This window comes from Vigna angularis, chromosome 2, assembly GCF_016808095.1.
Source record: "Vigna angularis cultivar LongXiaoDou No.4 chromosome 2, ASM1680809v1, whole genome shotgun sequence".
In the NCBI taxonomy this organism is placed as follows: Eukaryota; Viridiplantae; Streptophyta; class Magnoliopsida; order Fabales; family Fabaceae; genus Vigna; species Vigna angularis.
Window position 1 is genome coordinate 10,825,970 of NC_068971.1, and position 23,009 is coordinate 10,848,978.

The 23,009-nt window shown below is 30.8% G+C and overlaps 2 protein-coding genes across 7 annotated transcripts; one reads left to right on the top strand and one right to left on the bottom strand.

Moving 5' to 3' along the window:
* Positions 1 to 4,438: 4,438 nt before the first annotated feature.
* On the top strand, positions 4,439 to 9,201 carry LOC108327010 (AT-hook motif nuclear-localized protein 7). 4 transcript variants are annotated; one of them, XM_017560662.2, is made up of 7 exons: positions 4,484 to 4,502; positions 4,694 to 4,778; positions 5,570 to 5,977; positions 6,525 to 6,580; positions 7,661 to 7,792; positions 8,165 to 8,326; positions 8,532 to 9,201. In XM_017560662.2, the coding sequence occupies exons 3-7, from the start codon at positions 5,620 to 5,622 to the stop codon at positions 8,838 to 8,840; spliced, it is 1,017 nt and encodes a 338-aa protein (XP_017416151.1). In that variant the 5' UTR covers positions 4,484 to 4,502; positions 4,694 to 4,778; positions 5,570 to 5,619; the 3' UTR covers positions 8,841 to 9,201. The 4 variants fall into 4 exon arrangements, with proteins under 4 accessions (XP_017416152.1, XP_017416151.1, XP_017416150.1 ...); XM_017560661.2 differs by lacking the exon at positions 4,484 to 4,502 and adding an exon at positions 4,537 to 4,555; XM_017560663.2 differs by lacking the exon at positions 4,694 to 4,778 and having other exon boundaries at positions 4,439 to 4,502.
* A 5,759-nt stretch (positions 9,202 to 14,960) lies between these two features.
* On the bottom strand, positions 14,961 to 18,162 carry LOC108328648 (protein cornichon homolog 4). Of its 3 annotated transcripts, none has more exons than XM_017562543.2 (5): positions 17,990 to 18,162; positions 16,950 to 17,131; positions 15,717 to 15,839; positions 15,564 to 15,623; positions 14,961 to 15,302 (listed from the first exon to the last, which is right to left on the bottom strand). In XM_017562543.2, exons 1-4 carry the CDS (start codon positions 18,059 to 18,061, stop codon positions 15,590 to 15,592), a joined length of 411 nt encoding a protein of 136 aa, XP_017418032.1. In that variant the 5' UTR covers positions 18,062 to 18,162; the 3' UTR covers positions 14,961 to 15,302; positions 15,564 to 15,589. The 3 variants fall into 3 exon arrangements, with proteins under 3 accessions (XP_017418032.1, XP_017418030.1, XP_017418029.1); XM_017562541.2 differs by having other exon boundaries at positions 14,961 to 15,308; XM_017562540.2 differs by having other exon boundaries at positions 14,961 to 15,311; positions 17,990 to 18,161.
* Between the last annotated feature and the right edge of the window lie 4,847 nt (positions 18,163 to 23,009).

A 23,009-nucleotide genomic window follows, 5' to 3' on the forward strand; every position in this document is an offset into this window, starting at 1 on the left:
TTATTTTGGTATTTTTTATTAAAAGAGACAATTTTTATTTGAATGAAATGAAAACAACATAGATAAAAAACATAATAAACATTAATATAATTATCCATATATTAACAATACTAATATAATATATATAACAACTAAAAATTATCAAAGTTGTTTAAAAGAAAGATCGTTCTATATAAAACATCTAAAAAGAACGATTAAGTATTCAAGTCATCACCTTTCATCAAAGGCAAACGATTAAGTATTCAAGTCATCACCTTTCATCAAAGGCATGTCAACAACTAACTTATCATCTGTTTACATTGAGAGATGATCATTGCAAAAAAAAAAAAAATACACAAAAAAAAGTAGGATAAGTTAGTGTTCGAAAGGAAACATCATAAGACAGTTAAATCATATCAAATACTATTTTAACATTTATAAAGTACTAGAACTCATAAAAACATACATATAGTTGACTCTAGATTTAATTATCCTAATACATGCTTTGACATAGGGCGTCACTATAAGTATGCACTCGTAGTAGTATTTATGCTCTACAAAGCTATAAACACAAGGATTATCACCCTATAACTCACGAGATTAATCTTTTCATGCCTAAGATCAAAAGTCAAAGGCTAAGACTTCCTACCATTCTCTCGAGCATCTCATTCATCTCTACATGAGTCAAATGGCTCGTAGTATATTAGGATACTTACTTTTAAACTCATATATGTTAAAGTGCACACTAAACTTCACCACACAAATTTTTTCCTTGAAATTTTCTCAACAACATTACCACATATAATCATAACAAATATTCTCATTTCCATATATACAGTCATCATACTCACAAACATAATCAATGATTATATAAGTCAATACCAAACAATCAAAAAGAAGAAACAAAACTAGTATACATAATGATGCTTAGAGGTGGTGCTCAACAATAAACTTTTTGCAAAAGGTGGCCCTCAACGAAAATAAATTAAATTGTTTCAGACTTACAGAGAAAATTGGCGCTCAACGGTACCTTGCCACCACCTAGTGCCAAAGCATTTGTATTTTTTCACATTCAATAGTACAAGTATGGCACTCAGCAGTTTGTAGCTAAAATACTTTTAGACTTGCACAAGAGATTGCCAGCTCAACCTCAACTTACCATCGCTCAACAGTAGAGCATTCGCAAAAATGGTTGCTTAGCGGTGAAAATGGACGCTAAGCAATCTGGAACAAAAATGCTTTCAGATTTGTACAACCAAGCTTGCGCTCAATGCCACATAAGTACCGCTCATCATCATATCAGAAAACAATACACTCAATTATGTGATTTGGGAAACTAAAGACTTCTTTAGATTATCAAATTAGTATTTTTGATTCAGTGCTTGGTTCAAAAATAATTTTCAATGTTTGAGTGCATACCAATTGACTCAAATGGTCAGATCTTCGGTTCCTTAATTCAACACTAAGTCAAAAAATTTCAACCGTCCAAAAACAAATCAAACTCAATTCAATCAACAAACCATATCATTCAATTCAACACAAATAAAAATCAAATTCACAACATACCAATTTCAATTAGAAAAAAATATCTAACTCAAGCACACTAAAACATCTAGTTTCCCTTACCTGAAAGACGACTAGAATAACTCAAAGACCTTTAAAGCACCCTTAAACACACATATAGCTCAAACTGCCCCTGTGAAAAACGCAAACACGATAAAGACATATCAATACGACCACTAATCAACATTGACTCACAAAATGAGCACAAATGTTACATACAAGCTGAACAAAAGCCACATGCAGAAGAAAGACCAATTGACCAAAAAGAGGACATAAAATCCACTTACTATGTTGAAGAAATTGATCAAGTAATCTTGATGAGTTCACCTCGTGCTACAATATCTAATCTTCAAAAGAATAATCAATTTATGAGATATCTCATATAGAAGAGAAAGAGTTCTAAAAAAGATTTTATAAAAAAAAACGTATTTTAAAATAATAATACTTATTTATAGAAATTTTATTTATTCTTTATACTTTTTAACATTAAAATAATTAACTTTTTTCCATTTTAAACTCAATTGTAAAACACTACTTTTTTTAGACTCTTAGATCTTAACTTAAAAGAAAACATTTTCAAGTAAAATACTTCTTATTCAAATACTCTCTCAAATGAAACATTTTTAATTTGAGCTAAAAACCTCACTCAAACTAAATTTTTCCAAAAGAACAATTTTCTTGGTGTTGAAGTTTGTTCAAATGAGATTTGCTTAAACATCTTTTATATGGTGAAATTTAATAAATGCGTTGTATATGAATATAATATATAAACAAATTATAAAGTGTTATTGGATTACTGAAGTGAGATATAAAGTGTTAATGGTGACAATACATGTATAATGGAGTATTATTATTGATAAGTTGTGAATCAGTAAATGTGATTGATAATATGCTGTACATGTGAATATAAGTGGTATCAATGTCATTTTTTTTTTGCATATTTAATAGTTAACAAAAAAGAATACTATTAAAATGTGTTATAAATATTAACTTAGATGTTTGACCAAAATATAAAGATTTTAATAATATATTAAGTCAAATAGATAAATAAATAACACAGTGAAAAGTAGACTAATGCTTTATACGCAAAAATTCAGTTAAAAATCATAAATACTTATATAAAAAATGTTAAGAACATTATGAATTAAGATTATTTTTAATATTATTTGTTATGGTTAGTCACATATTAACTACAATATATCTCTAATAAACTATTAACACAATTTTCTTTTATGTTACTATTATATTTATAAGCTATGATCATTTTTTATACATGAGAGTAAATATATTTATAGGTGGTGGTGTATGAAAGAAATTAAAGTTGTCCAAATAGATTATACTACAGATTAATTATTTAATGAGTAAAAAACTCACTCACTTGTTAATAAATCCAAAAAATTTAAATCCGAACTTATCACATGTTTGTAAGTTAAACAAATTAGTTCATTTAATTAACATTTTTTTTTCAATCACAAAAAAAATTACAATTTTTTTAATTGAAATCTAAATAAACTTTTATCCAAATACAATACAAAATGATTTTAAACTCTAAATACAAATCAAAATCACAAAAATACAATACAATACAAATTTGAATACATTTAGAAATAAGAATTCAATTGTGTTTCCTATTTTAATATAATATAATATTTACAATTACGAGCCTATTGATGGATAATCCAATTCATCATATAATCAATTTAAATGAATCGAACTTTTAGTCCATCAAATTCATTTTTATTCATGCTGAAATTTATATTTTTTTAATATAACAGTGAATGAGATTGGTTAACAAGTTTTAATTCATTTTCAAAGTAAAAAACCAATATACATTTTTATATAAATCAATATTATGAAAAAGTTTATCACGAGTGACTTGGATTTATAATATTTGAATTTCTAAGAATGTGAAAGATATAGTAATTAATTAAAATGACTTGTTTCAATTTCTAATACTTAAAAAAGATAGCTGCAAAATATATTAGTTAATTAAAGAAAATTTACGACATACGTTTCAAAACTAAAATAATAATAATTTTATTAGTGCTGTAAATTCAATACCCATGCACCATCAAACACGCAACAGAATTTAATACTTATGTTCAAGAAATATAAAATTACAAATTTTATCCTTTTAAAATTTTCCTCAATTTTTTATTTTTTTAATTTTGATTTATATATTTTGAAAATATTTAATTTTATATACATTATATTTTATTATAGTTAAAATATAAACCTAGTATACACGATTAAGATTAGATAAAAGATAATTTAACATTTAAAATAAAAATAAAAATATTAAATATTAGAGATTAGAGTAAAATTATGATTCTTTAAATTTTGAATTATATTTTAATAAAAAAACAAGGCTGCAAGTCAGTGTTGGATGGCCAACCTTGCTGTGGCCGGTAACCTGATTTAGAAAATAATTTTAGTTTATTAAAATAAAAAATAGAACAGTTATTTTAAATATAGATACTTTCTAGTTAAATAATTAGATTCACATGCTTTCACGGGGTATGGCAATTCTTTCAAAGTAAGGTTTTACATGTTTACCTACTTTATTGCCATTGATTTATTTTTTCTCTATTATTATTATTATTATTATTATTATTATTATTATTATTATTATTATTATTATTATTATTATTAGTATAATTTGTGATAACTACGGTTTTAAGGAAACTTAAATACGGTCTTTTAAATCTTTCAAAATTTCGTGTAAAATTAATAAATATGCATATTATTATTGAAAATCTACGATAGAAATATACTAAAATCATTAAATATTATATGTTTTAAACTTTATTATCTTAAAAATATAATAATTGTTGTTGTTATTATTATTATAATAATTATTATTTTAATTGCAGCATTTATTTGGAGCTTTACTATATTTTCCCATTAAAAAATTTTCAACTTTCATTGAAGCAGCTTTGGAAAACCCATCCAGCCAACAGGTTTTTTCCAACTCTTGAAATTTTCAAGTTGTTTTAAATTTTCGGAGCAAACGGTTTTTCACTTTTTCTCTGCTCTTTTTTCTTTTTCCGTGTTTCATTTTTCATTTTCCTTTTAATTTTCACTTTCTGGGTTGAGTGAGCAAGTTAAGTTCTGGAAAGAGCTGAAAAAAAATCTTAATACAATATTGCAGCTTCAGAAGAGTCTTGCTGAAGTGTGTGGAATCTTTGTGACTGGGCATGATCTTTGCATTCTGAACAGTATTCAGTTTTATGTTGGTATGTAAAAAAAACCATATTTTTTTATTATTTTAAATTTTTTGTGAACTGAATTTTTTCTTCAGTTTCAGCTTTCTGTCTTTTAAAAGTTTAGGTAAATGCTTGGTACGAAGCAGGTTTATGCAAAAGGGTGCTTTTCATATGTTTTATAAAGTCTTTTTAGTATATTTGGTCGGTTTTGTTTTGTTTTGAGTTGGAGCTAACAAATATTAGAAGTAAATGATTGATTTTTTAACCAAAATTTGCATGATGTTTTAGTTTGAGTTTGTTATTTTCAAGCATGTTTTCATAGTTATCTTACCTTTATTTGTTTCAAAGTTGTATTAACATAGCCAAATAGTCACTGTTTTTTCTTTTCCATTTCTTTTAATGGCTATTTCATCGTCCTTTATGTTACAAATCGAATTTCTGGTTTCAGTACTTGAAAGTTGAATAATTGATAACTGAGCAAGTACCCATTTTTCCTACATGGAAACAGAAAAGGAAAAAAAACCTTGTAAGGAAATAACTGCATATTTTTTCATATGATGTTCTTCTACTCAAACCAAGCGTACTGTGAATTCATGGCTAAAGTTCTGAATGGATCTGCTAATTCATCTGAACAACTTCTAAAGAAACCAAAGTCTTGTCTTTTGTTTTTCTTTTCCCTAGTTTGTTGGAATCCTTTGATGGGTTTTCACTTTGGCTTCCTAGCATGTTCAAGAAGGTTCAAATTTTTGGTTTTGCTAAAGACTCCAACATTTGCAATTGCATGTTCTCTCTAATGGGCCATTTTGAATTCTGACATGCAGATGCTGGTTTGATTGAAGGGACTAAGGAAAGGGAAGTGTTTGATATATGCATGGAAGGAAGAGAAGGGATGAGTTCTGGGGTTACAGTGATAGGAGCAGAAGCTCCATCAGCCTATCACATGGCACCAAGGAGTGAAGCTCCAAGTCAGGGTGGTCCTCCGGTGCCTGAAGCACCAGCTGCAGCTATTGGTGTGTCACCAGTGAGTGTGGCATTTGATGGAACATCAGTTAAGAAGAAAAGGGGCAGACCAAGAAAATATGGACCAGATGGGTTGGTGAATATGGCATTGTCACCAATGCCAATCTCATCTTCAGCACCATTTTCTAATAACTTTTCATCTGGGAAGCGGGGGAGACCAAAGGGGATGGATTACAAGCTGCCAAAGAAAGTTGGAGTGCATTATCTTGGTAATGAGATTTGATACTTGTTCTTAGCCTTAACATTTGGTAGTTTCTTTCTTTGTTTGACAGGGAAATTACTTTTCTTGCTTCTTCAAGTTTGATTCTGATAAAACTTAGACAAAACCTTAATATTCTGCTGTCTGCAACACATTAGCCACCATGCTTGAATACATGGAAAATGTCTGTCTTTTTTTTTATTTGCAAATACTTGAAAGAACTCATCCTTTTCGTTCTGTGGACTTTTTTTGAAAGAGGTGAAATAATTGTTTCCATGAATAGAAAGGTGTTTTCTACGTTAGTAAGGGAGTGTTGAATTGCTGTCTGACCACAGTATTAAGGTTTTGTTGGTTGCTATAACTACATGAGCTGCATTTGCCTCTATTCTTAAGGTTTTAGAAGTCTCCTCATAGTTCATAATGTATATATCCTGGAACAAATATGTATTGTTCTTACATACTGTATTATTTGACTGCTATTTTTGAAATTTATAACTAATTAATTACTTAAAGTTTCAACTAATTTCGACTAACATCTATTGCTGCTACTTCTGTAGGTGGCTCTGATGGTACAAGCTTTATGCCCCATATCATTACTGTCAATAGTGGCGAGGTATGCTTTGAGGGAAGGGAAAAAAATTTATTTTATCTTCATTTGAAACATGAGTTTGTTTAAATTTCTCTCTTAAACTACCATATATTTCATAACTTTGAGTGTCTGAATTGAAATATATACGTTTTAGATTTCTGTCATTAACTCACCCTGCATATAAGGATATTGTGGCTCGAGGAATCATGTTTTGTTTCCTTGATCTATTTGTTTATATGGAATGCAAGGATGACGTGGTTTGAATTTTTGTTTTTCTCTGATACCATATTTATGTTTGCTATAGAAAGTGATTGGGAGAAAATAAATTCCGTTAATAGTGTAAAATGAATTCACCCCAACTTTAACAGAATTACATCATGTGCTTACCAAGATCTAAGTAACTGATAAACTGTGAGTAACTTACAAAACTGACTAACTCTCGTAGTAACTAACAATGTTATATATTTGAACAGACTAATCTACTGCTATACAAGGTAAAATAAAATGAGAAAACTATACTCCAATAGTTATATACAAGTTTTTTGTGCTTATGCTGATAATTGTTGTTGCATAGTATATTGGTGTTTGGGATGTTGCACGCTTATATTACTTTGTTATGAAGTACGTTTTCTTCTCAAAAGAATTATATTATTTTGTTCATTAGTTAAATTAGGTGTATAATATTGAACAAGGACGAAGTAAAAGATCTATATTGGGGCCTTAAAACATTTTTCGGAAGTGCAAAACATGCAGTGTGGTTTGTTTTCGACCCATTTTCTTTTGTCGAGGATTTTAGCTCAAGTGTAATGTATTTGTTGCTACACTTCGGTTCTAGATCTGCAGTATGGCACGATGAACAAACAATAGTTGTATGTGGTTCTATTTCATCATGTGAAGTCAATGCAAATTTAGCTGTATTTATTAAATTTCAAAACAAAAACTGATTAAAAGAGATAAGTTTCAAGTGTTTTTGCATTCCTATCTCTATTCAACAGGGAAAACCCTGTATTTTGATATTCCCTTAACGTGCATTGTATACTGTAATGTTTCCTGCAGAATAGAAAATTGAATACTGTTATTTGTTTTGCACTATTGTTGTTTCAGGACATAGCAATGAAGGTCATATCTTTTTCTCAACAAGGACCGCGTGCTATATGCATCTTATCTGCTAGTGGTGTAATTTCAAATGTTACACTTCGTCAGCCTGATTCTTCTGGGGGAACTTTGACCTATGAGGTGCTGCTGTTAATCGTCTAATTAGTACATGTTTTGTATTTTATTTGAGTTTAAACTTGCCTTTCTGTAACTCAGTTCTGAATTTGTTTCTGTCTCACATATCATGCTTTTGGAAATTATGAATGAAGTAGGCATACCCTTTTGTAATACTAGAATTAAAATAGCTGCTCTGGTAAGGACTTTTGAAATAGGAGAAGCAAAACCTTTGGTGTATAATTATGTCTTGTTGGCAATTTGCAAATTGTAATATTGTATATGATCATCATTCACTTAGAAATTGTACTTAGCCATTTGATTTCTGATACTAGGTTCATCATGAAGATGCAGGGTGCTCTTAATCGTATGTTTACTTTTCTTTTTCCTTTTCTGTAGGGCCGTTTTGAGATACTTTCCTTGTCTGGATCATTCATGCCTACTGAAAACCAAGGAACAAGAAGCAGGTCTGGAGGAATGAGTGTTTCATTGTCAAGTCCAGATGGTCGTGTTGTAGGTGGTGGAGTGGCTGGTCTACTTGTAGCAGCAGGTCCTGTGCAGGTGAACATTCCTCACTCAATGTTATTCCCAATGATGAATGTGATCATGTGTATGGTTTGAGTGCTAAGGACTAATGTTGAATTCATAGAAGTCTTCAACATACCATATTTTCTGTGTTGTCGAAAGCTTCAACAAGAAGTTAGACATAGCATTTCATTCCTCAAGGCTCAAATGAAGGATCACTTGGATGCCTTTATGTTATCAGGTGGTGGTGGGAAGTTTTTTGCCATGCAGCCAGCAAGATCTGAAGCCAAAGAAGCCAAAGTCTGATTATGCACCTGCTACTGTTACCCCTTCCATTGCAGTGTCTTCTGGACCACCACCCTCTACCAATGGTGGTGAAAAGGAGGTTGTCATGGGTGGACACATACTGCACAACTCAGGAGCAACGCTTAACACAAACCTATCTCCTCCTCCCTCGGCCTTTCGCCGGGAAAACTGGGTGAACATGCACTCGATGACAGATTCAATGAAGTCAGCCACTGATATCAACATATCCTTGCCTGATAGTTAAGTAGATGATCAACCTGAAGTTGCAGATTCTCATGTGTTGCTGACAACATTCATGACTGAGCTATTTATTTAATGTTTCCAAAGTTGTTCTCTGTGCGTAGTTTCCACTTGTTTCAAAACCTATTATCTGTTGTTTATGACCATAGGATGAAATAGTTGACTAGCAGTGTAAGTTGCAGCTAGGTTTCTACAATTTTCTTTGCCTATCAGAGCATCTGATTCCTCGGCTGATTAGGTAGATGCTGCATTGTGCAGTATTATGAGTAGGCTAATTCGGATGTAATCAAAATTAACTTGCTTATTTTACAACTCAATTTGTTGGAACTTTTATGTTCATCTATCTAGTCACTTGATGTTATGACTATACTTGCTTTTAATAAGTTTAATGTTGTATATATTTGAAATTTCTAGACTTGGAAAGAATGCATAAATGTAGACTGATGTAGGTAAGTGTTGGTATTTTCATATGGGAAGATATCAAACTGTATTTATGACAGCACTTTCTCCTAAGAAATAAATAGGAAAACTGAGAATTGTTATAAATAGAAGTTGGTTGAAAGAAATAAATGGAAGAACTGAGGCAATAATGAATACAACTTTAAACATTCAACAAAGATGACAATCTTCCTGTCTGCATCTTTGGTTCAGAATTTTAGATAGTTAACCAATATGATTCTGCCACCTGTAGAAAATAACTGAGTTTTTGCACATTGGATACGTTTAAGTAGACTGGTTGCTAAAATCACCCATTTTTCTTTTGAAAATGATATCAGTTAGACATTTTGGTTCAAATGTTAAGAGTTCATAATTTGAACTTCTCTGATTGTCCTTTATTTGAACTGCGGTATGTATATATTAATTTGGCCTTTGACTTTGGTTTACATTAGTAGGTTTGATTTCTTGGATAAAATTGACTGATTTTGTATAGTTAAAAATCGAATTGATCTTCATTAATGAAAAATGTTTCGTTACATATAATAGTTTTATATCGTTTAAAAGTTAAAATCTAAGTATAATTTAATATATTTTTCTTTTTTTTAACTTTCTAATGTGTTTTTAAAAGATAAAATGTTACAAAAGTTATATGTTTCAAAATAGAAAATATCTTAAATACAATTTGTTTTTTTTTATAAAAGTTATAAATTTTAAAGTGGACAATATCTTGAATATTTAACAAGAATAATTAATAATTAAACTTTGTATCTGTATTTGTATTTTTAGTTATTTCATAGCTCATTCAAGTTTTAAAAAAATATAAAGATGAATTTGACAGGTTAAAAACTAGAATTGACATATAAATGAACGAGCAAGCATATGAAAATCTTCTTTACATCTTGCAACTCTATTCATATACATCTTTATACTAAATAGATTAAAATGAAGATTGAAATTCATGTTTAAGATAAAAGCCATATTTAAACTTCTTATTAAAAGTATGTTGGAAGAAGCCCTATGATTCTAGTGTGAAGTGACTGTTTACTATTTAAAGTAGTTTAAATCAAATTTTACCAAGACAAGCAAATTATCAAAACAAAAAAAGTAACATTCCACAAATTTTAAGCATACCTAATCTGAAATCATCCTCCAATTAGTGACTTTCTACTATGATGTTAAATAAATGTGTTTAAATGGAAGTTCTTCCCATTGTTGGTATCTTTGAAAATTAGTAGCTAAACTTTTTATTCAATTGCTTCATTCTAGGTCTCATTCTCCATTCATTTTCAAACTAAAATATATTTTGTATAGAGCAATCTTCATTGCTTGAAGTACTAAAACACTAAAAAAAGTCGTGTTTATGTTTTAATTAAACAAACCCTTGGATAAATACTAACCATGAATTATCAAAGTTGAAGTCATCCCTTCAACACAAATTTATATAAATAATATTTTTTTTAAAAGTCATCACATTTATTATAATATTATCTCATTTAAATTGATATGTCAATAAATTAATTATTTATCATCACATAAAAATATTATTAAAAAAATAACAAAAGAAAAACACATAAAACCAAACTAAACTTACATACATAACAATTGTTTTTTCAAAAGAAGTTAAATAACATAAAAAAATTTATATGTATTGTGAAAGAAATAAGCATGTTTATGAAAAGTAAAATAAAAAGGTTAGGTTGAGTTGAAATAGAAATGTTGCATTTAAAAGAATTAAAGAAAAGATGATATGTTTTTAGGTATAAAAAAAGAGTGAAAATAAGATAGGATAGAGTAGAGGTTGCTTTTGTGTTCCCTAGAAGTTAAGCTAGTTATGGAAGGAAGGTTTTTAGGAAAAGAAGAAAAGTGTAAAGTGTAGTTCACTTTTTCACAAGAATAAATGTTACATACGTCAAACACTTTGATTGTCACCCACTCCCTATCAAGAAATTTGTGCCTTAGCAAATGAGTAATAGCATTAATGTCTTCATTTAATTTCACTTTCTTTCTTCAACCATAATCAATGCACAACTCTAATTCTTTCATAATTTTTTGTACCAAACCTTAAAAGAATTCGTCCTTTCGTCTAAAAATGTAATTGAAGGTTTTTTATATAAATAAAAAATAAAAAATTCAACAAAACTTTTATTTCCTTTTCTTTCTTTTATCTTTTTTTAATTAGCTTCCTACGCCCAAATTTTTATAGACCCGTTTCACCCAGCCTCCTATTGGAAATGTACCTAGAAGAAGAAAAAAATATAGGCATTGGATAAAATGATATCCAATGGTTGAAAAAAATTGGCTAGTTTGTGCATAATATTTATTACTATAAATAATAAAGAAGACAGTAAAATATTTCAAATTCATTAATATACATATTTTTTGTTCCTTTTGTTGTTATAATTAAAATGATTGAATTCTCCTTTTTTTTTCCACAAAGACTCTAAATATTTGAATTAATTCATTTTGATTTTCTTTTGATCAGAATTTACTGATAAAGAATGTTATATTTTAACTCAAATTTTGGGTCCCAATTTTTCTGTCTTCAAAATCTTACCTCCCATCACGAAATCTTAATAATTATAAAAAGGAGGAAAATATAAAGAATAAAGTGAAGTTATTTAAACTAGATTGAATTTGAGTTACAAAATGTAATAAACCAAACAAGATAATGTTTTTTTTTAAACCTACGCTATTATTTTTTTCTCAACATTCGTGAGTCCAAACCGTTTGTTAATTTTTGTTTTTTTTTTCAATTGTAAACTTCAAATTATTTAAGTAATTTTTTTTTGTAAATAATAGGTTTAATTAAAAAATTAAACTAAATTTGAGTAAAATAATAGGTTTAATTACATTTTTAATTCTAAAATATAGGATAAATATATTTTTAGTTTCTCAATTTTTAAAAAATATATTTCATTTTAGTCCTTCAAAATTTAGTAAAAGGTAGTTTTAGTCCCTAAATACTAAATTTCAACAACTTTAAAACAGTTTTAAGAAAATCATTTTAGTCCCTCAAATTTATTATTTAAGGAAACTCTTGCTCTTTTCTTTCATTTTATTGGAGTAAAATAAGTTTTCTTTTTAGTTTAGTGGACCACAACAAAAACCATTATAAATTTCAAGATGTAAAAACATAATTAACAAAGAATTATATCAAAATCAAATATTAATTTCTTTGATGTATATGTGGTTGTACAAAAGGCAGCACAATGTAAAAACTTAGAAAATAGAAAAGTGATAGATGTTTTAAAATAATAAAATCGAATATTTTATTTTAAAATAATTCAATAATATAAATAAAATATCTTAAACTCGTTTCATTACTTAAAACAACAATTTTTCTCTAAAAGTTTGTTCCTTGATTTTTTCTATCTTCTCTCTAAGATATTTGACTCCTAAATCATATGTTTGACAATCAGAAAGTGCCTAGGAGATCACAACAGAATAATCTACATTTCTATTCGATCAATTTCTGGTTTAGAGCAAGTAAGTTTCTACCTCTTTTTTCTTTTAGTTTTCTATTCATGATCATGCTTATGAACTCCTTCGCATGTGTCATTGGTCTTCTATTTCTCGTTCTTTGTTAATCTGAGGTCCTAAGGACTCACTTCAATCATAATTTGATGATTTGTAAGCGTTTCTAGAGTTCCTTGCGTTTGAAGCAACGAGTGTGCATGTTTAGAATGTGGTAGCGTTTCTATTTAATAAGAATTTTGCATGCTATTGTGTAAATTGTTATTGGAATGGTTTAAAATAGTTAAATTGATTTCTTGTTACTATGATGAATATGTTTGGAATGAATCTTGATTGTGAATTAGTTGTGCTTGTGAAGTTGGTAATGGTATTGGATTAAGAAGTTGGGAAGAGAAGGATAAGCTAGGTGGTAAGTCAAATTTGGGTCTACAAATGATGTTTTACTAGACGACTTTTTGAAATAATGGTATAATGAAGAGATGGTGATTTAGGAACTATTTGGTGTTATTTGAAACTTGGTTGGGAGATGAATGTGCAAAGGAATTGGTTTAGAAATGTAAAGTAAACAATAAATGGTGTCTTGAAATGGAGTTTTGGTGTATTTTAGAGGTTTTGGATAGTGATATTTTGAATTAGAGGTTCTGGGTCAAAATAGAAGTTTTGGAGAGTATTGATCAGTCATTTCTGACTTGTTAGAGTTCCTAAGTTGGTAAAAAATGAGCTGGAACTTGTGGAATTGAATTTTGGTTTCCAAGATAAGGATTTAGTTGTTTTTGAGTTAATACCTTGTTGTAAACAATTGGTAATTAGTTTAAGATAGGTTATACACATTTGTTTAAGTCTATAGTAGTTTAGAATCCAATCTAGGATTGTTAGAAGTTGGTAAAAATGGTTAGGATAGATCATGAGTGTTTTAGGGGTGCTATTTATGCAGATTTCGTGATGCACAATTATGCAGCAAGGCTAGGCGAGCAAGAGGGGTTCGTTAGGCGAGTTTAAGTGAGTTTTGGCATTAAGTTCCAGTGACTAGGCGAGTTAGCTAGCTGGGCTCTTAGAGCTTGTTGTTTTGGTTCTTGCTGGAAGAGTGGGTACTGCTCGTTGGGTGAGTTTTTAAGGTTTTAGGCAGTGAAGTTTAGGAGCTAGGCGAGATCCCTCGTTGGGCTTGGGAAGCTCCGTGTTTGGGTTCTCGCTGGGCGGGCAGTTTGTGGCGAGCAGTTTGTGCTTGTTGAGCGAGCGGGTTTGGGCTATTTTGAGTATTTTGTTTTCTATTCTCTTTTATGCCTGGTTTCAGATGTTGGAATGTTTTGTATAATGCTCAGTGATGCGATTTAAAATGATATGATGGTTTGAAAATGTGATTGAACTTTAAATGGTTTGGAAAGAATTTCTAGGATGAAATTCTCAGTGGTGGTTTAAAGTAAGTGATGTTTTGATGTAGGGACTCAATCTTAGAAGTTATCCTAACGCTTCAATAATCGCACCATCTTAGATAGAGAAGGGAATTATGTGGTGAGGAGTAGCAGAAGATACTAGTCTATGGTCTGGTGTTCTTTGTCCATAGGTGGTAGACAAATTAACCTTGTGTGATAGCTTGGAGGGCAGCTATTTCACCACTACAAGTATTAAACTTGTCATAGTTTGACATCGATACATCTATCCACATAAGTTTATCTAGGTCAATAACATGATTAGAATGTTTGATTTGTTTTGAATGAAATGGAATGTATAACGTGAATCTTAATATGCAATAATTTTTTATTCTTTTTATTATTAGCTCACCCTTCTTTTGTATTCTTTGTTGTTTGATTGAATGTGTTGATTTTTTTGTGGCGATGATCATCTGATGAGTGTGATCAAAGGTGAGGATGTGTCTCTGGTGCAAATCTTGAGTGGAGATAGTGTTGATGTATAGATAATATAGTACTTATATGTTTTTTCTTTTAGTTGTATTTGAGGATCTTTCTACATAATTTTGAATTAGAATTTTGTATATAAAGTTTAATTTATGATTATGTTTGGATAACTATATTTATACTTTATATGTCTTGTTAACTCTTCTGTCATATTAGACTTGTAATAATTCCTTAATAATATTTTATACTATTTATTTTGGATGTTACAACATATGTAATAATGGATATATTTGGAATACAACTTCAGTGCATACTTTTTACCAAGTATAACATTTATTTAAAAGGTATAACAATCGTCAACACTTTATTTGCTCTTAGATATTACAACTTAAACAATGATTATGAATTTGGAACAGCACAAAAGGTTTTAAGCCAAGAAAAATGTATGTCAGTCACACTCTTACAGTTACATGCAGAGGAAGCAAACATGACAGTATAAATATACATATTAGGCAAAAAATGTTTATGTTTATGTTCTACTATGAACTCAGATAACTTTCTTTTTTCAATCTTGAGCAATCTGACTCAGATATTAGGAGAACCAATCCTTCTGAAGCTTCTCACATGTTCCCTCCTCCATGGAGATCAGTTCATATTTGCTCTCACCATGGCTCTTGCCACATTGCATTGAATCTATCAGCCTGCAACTTCTTTGATATTTTCAAGGATTTAATTAGCTGATGTTTATAGAAGGATAAATGACCATTTTTGTCCCTAAATGTATAAATCGAGGACAATTTAATCTCTGAAAGAACACAAATTCTGATTTAATGAAACTGATGTACCCTTTACACATTCAGAAACAAAATTAGAACTTTAGTTATTTCTGGGTACTGAATTCCATATTTGCACATTCAAGAACCAAAATATGACCCTCATGCAAATGGGTAAATGAAACTTACATCAGGCATGGAAGGCGAGCCACCAATTAATTCACATCATCGGTAAGGGTCCACACCAAGCTAAAACATTTAAGATGAGAACAAAGTCACCAATTTTCCTTTGAAATAGTACAGGATAATTCACAAAAAAAGAGTGCATTTCTACTGTAATACCTTACTACAGCGATCACAAATACTGCAACAAGATATGCAACTTTGAACAGCAGCTTCTTTCTCTCAGAATTCAGCTTATTGTATATTTCGGTAACATCTGCTAAGTGTTCTCTTCTACTGTACCTGATATTAGGTTCCATGTCATTTGTAATAATATATATCAAATAATGTGCATAGGTGATAACAGCACATGTTTTAGACAGATAAAAATGATTGAAATTCAATGCTTTCTGGATTCCATTTATCATCTCATGCAGGATTGAACTGTGCCACAAATGCCCAGTTTAATGCCAAGATTTTGAACTCAATTGCAATCTAATTATCGATATTTCAGACCATACTTGAATGTACGCTCAAGATATTTTTATGGATGGCAATGCGGACTATTTTACAGATAAGAAGCAAACTCAAGGCAGAAGGATTAAATTTCTATGTCAAAAGTGTTCCAACTTCTAACATTATCTAAACTGCAATGCATTTTCAACTAGGCAACTCAAATTTTGATAGTCCTTCATTACATAAGCTTTTAATCATGTCTTGTAACTTATTTGCTGACAGTCTTCTTGTTTCGCCATATTATGTGCCAAAAACTCAGGTATTTGAGTGTTTGCTCAACAGTTTCGGTTTCAAGGATATCACTCAGATTACAACATTGGAAACTTGAACAACCACTTGAAGTTCATTCTTCTTTAGTTTTTCAAATGCAAGCCTAAAAGGTCTGAATACATCTCATTCAAATCTTGCAATCAGTACCATATTAGTCGTTGTTGTTTGTGAGCCACCAAAACACAATGTTTTGAACCAAAATCAGAGACACACATTCATTCCATTCTATTGAGTTTTGCTTCAAGGTGATCAACATTTTCAACCACTAAATAAACACAAATTTTCCCAATAAGAAGATTGAGAAGCTTAGTGAAACAAATACAACAATTTCAAATTAACAACAACACAACTATATTAAAAGGGCACCAAAAGTCATGGTATGTAAGGTTCTGGGGATAAAATTGATTCAGTTTCAATTTAAATGCTGCAATTTATGTTTCATGTGAAAGAACTAAAGCATAGCTATTTCATCTTTACACCAAACTTTATGGTCTACAATATCATATAAAACAAGATTGGCTCCCTTACTTTAATCCTACCTTGTATAGATATAAGATCCAGCAGTTTTAACAAGAAAAAATCAATAAAGCACAAAGTTATTGAGAAGGAAAGCAAAAGAAAACTTACGATCTCACATTGTAATACAGGGAAGGGAGAGATATGAAGAATATAAGCCAATGTCCAGCTATAAGATTTACGAAGCATAAGATTCCTTGGACAATAAACTCTGGCACCACAACCTGGTTTATCTGAGATGTTGAATCATATGGATTGATATAATCAAACTCCAAGTCCACCAATAACAGAAGCTGCATAAAAGTTTCAAGGAATGAGACAATTTTTCATAATTGGTTGTAGTTTTGTAGGTAAAAATATTCACTTCTAGTACATTACACTATCTTTATAGAGTAGAAAAATATAGAAGAAAAATTTGGAAGGAACTAGGAATTAATACACATGAGAACTAGGACATTGCAGAGCTCCACCTATTTGGAATGGCCAAATACAATTCAAATTGAACTAAAAAGAAAAAGGTTCTTTGCACACAGAAACTACAAAGAAGCCTTTCAAATAAGGTAAAAGCCAAAACAAAAAGGTGAAATAAAGAATAATTATGGTGTGATTCCTACCAATGTATTTTCATCTTACCTTAAGGAAAATATTGCTTAGTTTTCAAACTTTTGTAAGACAAATGTTGAAAATAACCAATTACCTCCCAAAATTTAATATACAAACATTAACTTTTTCAATAAATGACTAACCGCCAGAACGTTGTTCTAAAATCTGAAAGGCTCTCCACCCAAGACAAAAAAAATTAACCACATAATTATATAGAAAAGTTGATACAATTATTTTACCACCCCCACAGAAAAAAAACAGCTTTTTCTTCCTCTCCTATTTTGAAAAATTAATTATGAAAATATGCCGAGGAAAAACAATGACAACTGAATTATGAAGATTAAACCAGAATTAAAATAATGAAATGCTGCTCAGGATCAATAATTTCTGCTTCTTCATTACAGTTATTATACAAAAATCAATATAGGACAACAACAAACACAAACCTTGAAAAGAAACAAAAAAGGAATCTTCTAAAAACAAACAAGAAAAAGGAAATTGAATGATAAAGAAGAAAAAGGAAAGAATGAGATGTAATAGTAAAATACCTCGTAACCAAGGATACAAAGATGGGTCAAAATGAGGACAAACGTTGAGATCCAATACAGCACCTCCGCCATAACGCGCACCACTGCATGCCGTTTTCTTTTTCTTTTTTTATCTCTTCCTTGTACAGTGTTTTTCTAAAACGGGATTCCTTGGAAATCAAATTTTACCCTCATTTTTTATGAATTTTCCTTTACATAAAAAGAGTGATTCCTTTTTTTGGTAACAATTACAATCATTACCGAAAAAGTTGGGCTGGGAGAAAGTTTTGCTAATAATTTTTTTAAAATTAAAATTTATGCATTTTAAAAAAATAAACAATAGTTATGAACTTACAATAAATTATCCTGTATTTCATAAATTAAAGCACCAGTTATATAAAAAATAAGTATGTTACGTAAACATAAAATATTAATTTATATTTACGTAAATGTTATTTATCATATGTAACATCCCAAAAATATAGTCTAAAACTATATAATAAAATAATCACATTTAATAATATAGAGATTAGTCTTACACTATACATGAACGTACGGTCATGGCCGAACGACCTTACAAAGCAGAACTAGAAATTAAAAGCTGTACAGAGGTACAATTTTTATCAAACGGTTTACAAAAGAAAAAATATACCGAACGGTCATACAAATCAAAAGGGAAAGGTGATCGAACGACCACCTCACTATAAAACTAAACTACTGACCGAACGTCCTACTGTTTGGTCTTAACCTCAACCTCGACTAGGTTCTCTTCCATCAGCGTCTCTTCCAGCAGTACGTCTCCTTCTGCTCACATCCACATGGATGATCATTGCAATGACAAAGACAAACGCACATAACATGACAAGACAGGAAACACATGGTAAGCTTATGTAATTTAATTCATGCATAAACATACATTTTAAACAATCCAACACACAAGATAAATTTCAACATGCGTATCATACAAAACCTATTACTAGACTGACTGTCCGGACTGTATGAAATCTGTGTAGCTACAAGCGTTCGTGCACCCGGGTGATGTAGTAACTGGGATGCCCTCATCAGCTGCCACCCAAGGTTAGTCCTATCTGTCCAAAGTACCCCTAAGGACTAGGACCTCCTGCCGTTCCCACACATGACCTACCCTCCTTTACGTGAAGACAAGTACTCACGGAACATTAGGATGAACAGCCAGCTTAGCATGCCCACAGTCATACTTTACAATTCCAATATTCATTCATGAGTCGTTCCTCCCCGGAACGCTCGTCCATAATCCACAACATTTCCATCCATATCATATTCTCGTATCTTTCATTATTATTCATCTCACTTAAACATTTTTCACAACGATCCGTAAGGGTACTTAATACCGAATGTTCAACATTGATTTAGAATGAGACCGAACACTTGGAGCGAGACTAAGAAGTCTTCAGTTCCAGAAGGGATTTAGACTAAAGGGTACTATCGGATTGAGAAAGAAACCGAGTACAATCAAATATCACAATAAACGAATGGAACGAACGTTATTTAAAAGTGAGTCAATTAGATGAACTGACTTTTGAGGACTTCAACCGAACATCGAAATGACCATGCCCAGTACTATGGCTCTATGCTGTAACCAATGGATACAGACACTTCGAGACCTTCCAAGAAGAATACTTAGAAGAATTCCTATGAAGAAACCGAATGCTTATGAAAACTTAGCTTATTTGGGTTTAGTATTAAGAAATCCGAATGACAGTCAAAGACTGGACACTCTATTGAGCGAACCCTAGTGGGCTTGAACGAATGATCTTATTATGAAGTTTAGCTTAAGGAGCTAGAACGAGTGCATGGTGTAAGACCAAACACTTGCTTAGGACGAACACTTGGTATAAGACCAAGTGCTACTAAACTTAAAGAAAAAAGGCTTGATAAATATACTAAAATACTATTAGAGTAGTGTTTAAGAATAACTAAAATATACAATTACATATAAAGATATATATACTTAAGCTTAACACGGAATACCAAGACACAACTATGCTTGACCGAACGCTCAAGCATAATATTACAACATGAAGACGCTCGTCCTCAACTAGGATTCTTCACAAATGAAAGAATTCAATTCTAATCAAGTTCACTTAGAAACCGAACGGTCAAAGACCGTTTAGTAATGAACGTACACATTCATAGGGAAATTTCACACTTAGGAATTATTTATCTCAATTCAATATCTCAACATTTAACTACATAAGTTCATACATCTATTTCATATCAATTTCATATATTTCATATATCAGAACATAGCACAACCATATTTCATTTCCAGTCATCAAATCAACAAACGTTCATACAACACAATAATCATACAAATTAAATTAAATAAGCTTTCCTTACCTCTGAGCGTGAACGAACGTCCTAGAGACAGAATTTAGGTTCGCCTGACTACAATTCCTTCTACCCTTACGTTCAACAATCCTTCAAACTAAACCAAGCAACAGAAAACCCACAATGGCTCAGATAAGACGAAACCATGCAACCAGAACTTGGTGTGCATGTACCAGATAACGAACGGTTAACGAGAAGAAAAACTTACCAGTTCAAAACCCGAAACTGTTCGGTTCAATCTGAAGCTCTGGACGCCGGAAGTGCTTCTACGGTGCCTGAACGGTGATCGGAGAAGAGAAAGGGTGAGTTTTGGTAGAGAGAAGGGAGAGCTTTTAGAGAGAAGAAGGAGAATTTGAGAAAATCAGAGTTTGGAGAAGAAGATGCATGCAGAGGGTGTGACGTAATTTTCCAAAAACTCAGTGTTGCTTAAAACGAACGTCCGCTCCTCTGCTGACACCTGCATTCCACTATCTGATTTCTGACTCCCCTTAGCTTGACACCTGGCGTCTGTTCAGAGGGGTTTTGGGTGCGTTTTTAATGGTTCTGACACCATCATTATAAAAAAAAACTTTAGAATTTTCATAAATGTTCATCCGTTTTAAAATCACCCAGTGAATAGTGATATTTTCGTAATTATTTCATATAACGAGATGCTAAATTTTTCTTAAATAGATATTTATTTTAAAATTGACGTTAATTAGGTTTAGAACTAATGCTAATTGACGTCAATTAGTCTTAACTCTAACATTATATATTGGAGAGAGTTCAATGTTTAGTATGTAAAATAAGAAAACAATATAGGCGGGAGAGGTCAATTTTCACTGTTTCACTTTGCGTGATTTTTCTTCAATTTTATTGTCATTGATGCTTATAATGCTCGTTTTCACCAAAGAATTCATTCTAACTTATTCATTTTCGCATTAAGGTTAGTTTTCCCTTGTGTACATGAGCGCGAGTTTCCATTGGAGAAAGACGATAACAACGACGAGAACTAGCGTGCAGTTGAGGTTCATTACACTCCTTTTCACTTCATTTTACTCCCATTAACACTTGTGGTGCTTGTTTTCTCCAAAGGATTCATTGTATTGAATTGTTCTTCGCATTAAGGTTAGTTTTCTTCAATTTTGCATTATCATTTCTCTCTTGTCTTGAATGTACGATGACATTGGTTATCCCTTGTTGATTCCATGTGTATACCCTTGTATTATATTTGTGCGAGAGCTTTCTTTTTTTTTGTAATGGTTTTATTCCCTTCCATCATGGTTTTATGCTTTTAAAATGATCTTAGTTTAATATGAATATTTATTTTGGATAAGTTATTTTTATCTTAGCTTTGGCACAATGTGTTATCATCTATTCATCTGCGGTATAGTGATAAGTTATACATTTTAAATTTGACATGAAGAAGTTTCACACAAACCTATGACGTCACGAGGAACAAATTATATGAGCGAATGAATGAGTGATCATTTAGAAGACATGACACATGATGTTGGGAAAGAAAATTTTAGAAGAACTCATTTATATGATTCTTTTAAGTTCGATTCAGAGGAATAATTGTACCCAAGATGCGCTAAATTTACATGACATTCAAAAACTTTGAAATTGTTCAATTTAAAAGCAAGGAATGAATGGACAAAAAGTTTCACAGAATTGTTGTAGTTTTTGAAGAATATGTTTTTAGAAAATAACACATTACCTATCCATAATTACGACGCGAAGAAAATTTTATGTCGAATGGGTTTGAAATACCAAAATACACATGCATGTCTCAATGATTATATATTATACAAAGACGAGTTTACTTCACTGAAGGCATGTCAAACATGTAGTTTATCACGTTTTAAAAAGAAAATTGATAAAAATAATGGTGATGAAGACAAATGTGGTCCACCTCCTAAGGTGGTGTGGTACTTGCTTGTAATACCTAGGTTAAAATGATTTTTTGCCATTAAAGAAGATGTGAAGAACCTTAAGTAGTACATTGATGGAAAATAGTGTGATAATTTTCTTTGACACCGAGATAATTATTTAGAGTGGAAGAAAATTGATGAAACATTTTATAAATTTGGTGTAAAGTCAAGAAACTTAAGATTTGGACTTGCTATAGCTGGTATGAATCTTTATGAGAACTTAACTAGCAAACATAGTTCATGGCCAATTTTGTTGATGATTTACAACCTATCTCCTTTGTTGTGCATGAAGAGAAAATATATAAGTTGTCTATGACGATATCAGATCTTAGACAATCTGGAAATGACATGGATGTGTATACCTAACCTGTTACACTATTTCTAAAAATTAAAAATGTATTTTTTCAGTGTTTAAGTAGTGTAAAAGTTTCACAAAGTTATTATTCAAATATTAGTAGCCTTGTTTTTATGCAAGATTTAAAGTTAGTTGGTTTAAAGTCTCAAAATTGTCGTGTTGATGCAACAACTTTTATTAGTAGCTATTTGAGCCATCTTACCTACTTTTGTTAGAGGTATTCTAAAAAGTTTGAATATGTTCTTTAATTCCAAGTGTGGGAAAGTTATTAACCTTTAAGTGTTAGATGATTTGGAAAATGGGGTCATCAGACTATTGTGTTAATTGGAAATGTATTTTCACCCTTATTTTCTATATCATGGTGATGAATGCATATTTATGCCCACATTTTAGATTTAATTTC

Excerpts from the sequence above, each read along its gene's own strand:
- LOC108327010 (XM_017560663.2), top strand. The coding sequence starts at position 5,620 with ATGGAAGGAAGAGAAGGGATGAGTTCTGGGGTTACAGTGATAGGAGCA. Across the intron at positions 5,978-6,524 it reads AGTTGGAGTGCATTATCTTG|GTGGCTCTGATGGTACAAGC; the intron begins GTAATGAGATTT and ends CTACTTCTGTAG. Across the intron at positions 8,327-8,531 it reads TAGCAGCAGGTCCTGTGCAG|GTGGTGGTGGGAAGTTTTTT; the intron begins GTGAACATTCCT and ends TTATGTTATCAG.
- LOC108328648 (XM_017562543.2), bottom strand. The coding sequence starts at position 18,061 with ATGGCGGAGGTGCTGTATTGGATCTCAACGTTTGTCCTCATTTTGACC. Across the intron at positions 17,132-17,989 it reads TTTGTATCCTTGGTTACGAG|CTTCTGTTATTGGTGGACTT; the intron begins GTATTTTACTAT and ends ACTTTTATGCAG. Across the intron at positions 15,624-15,716 it reads TTTGTGATCGCTGTAGTAAG|CTTGGTGTGGACCCTTACCG; the intron begins GTATTACAGTAG and ends TAAATGTTTTAG.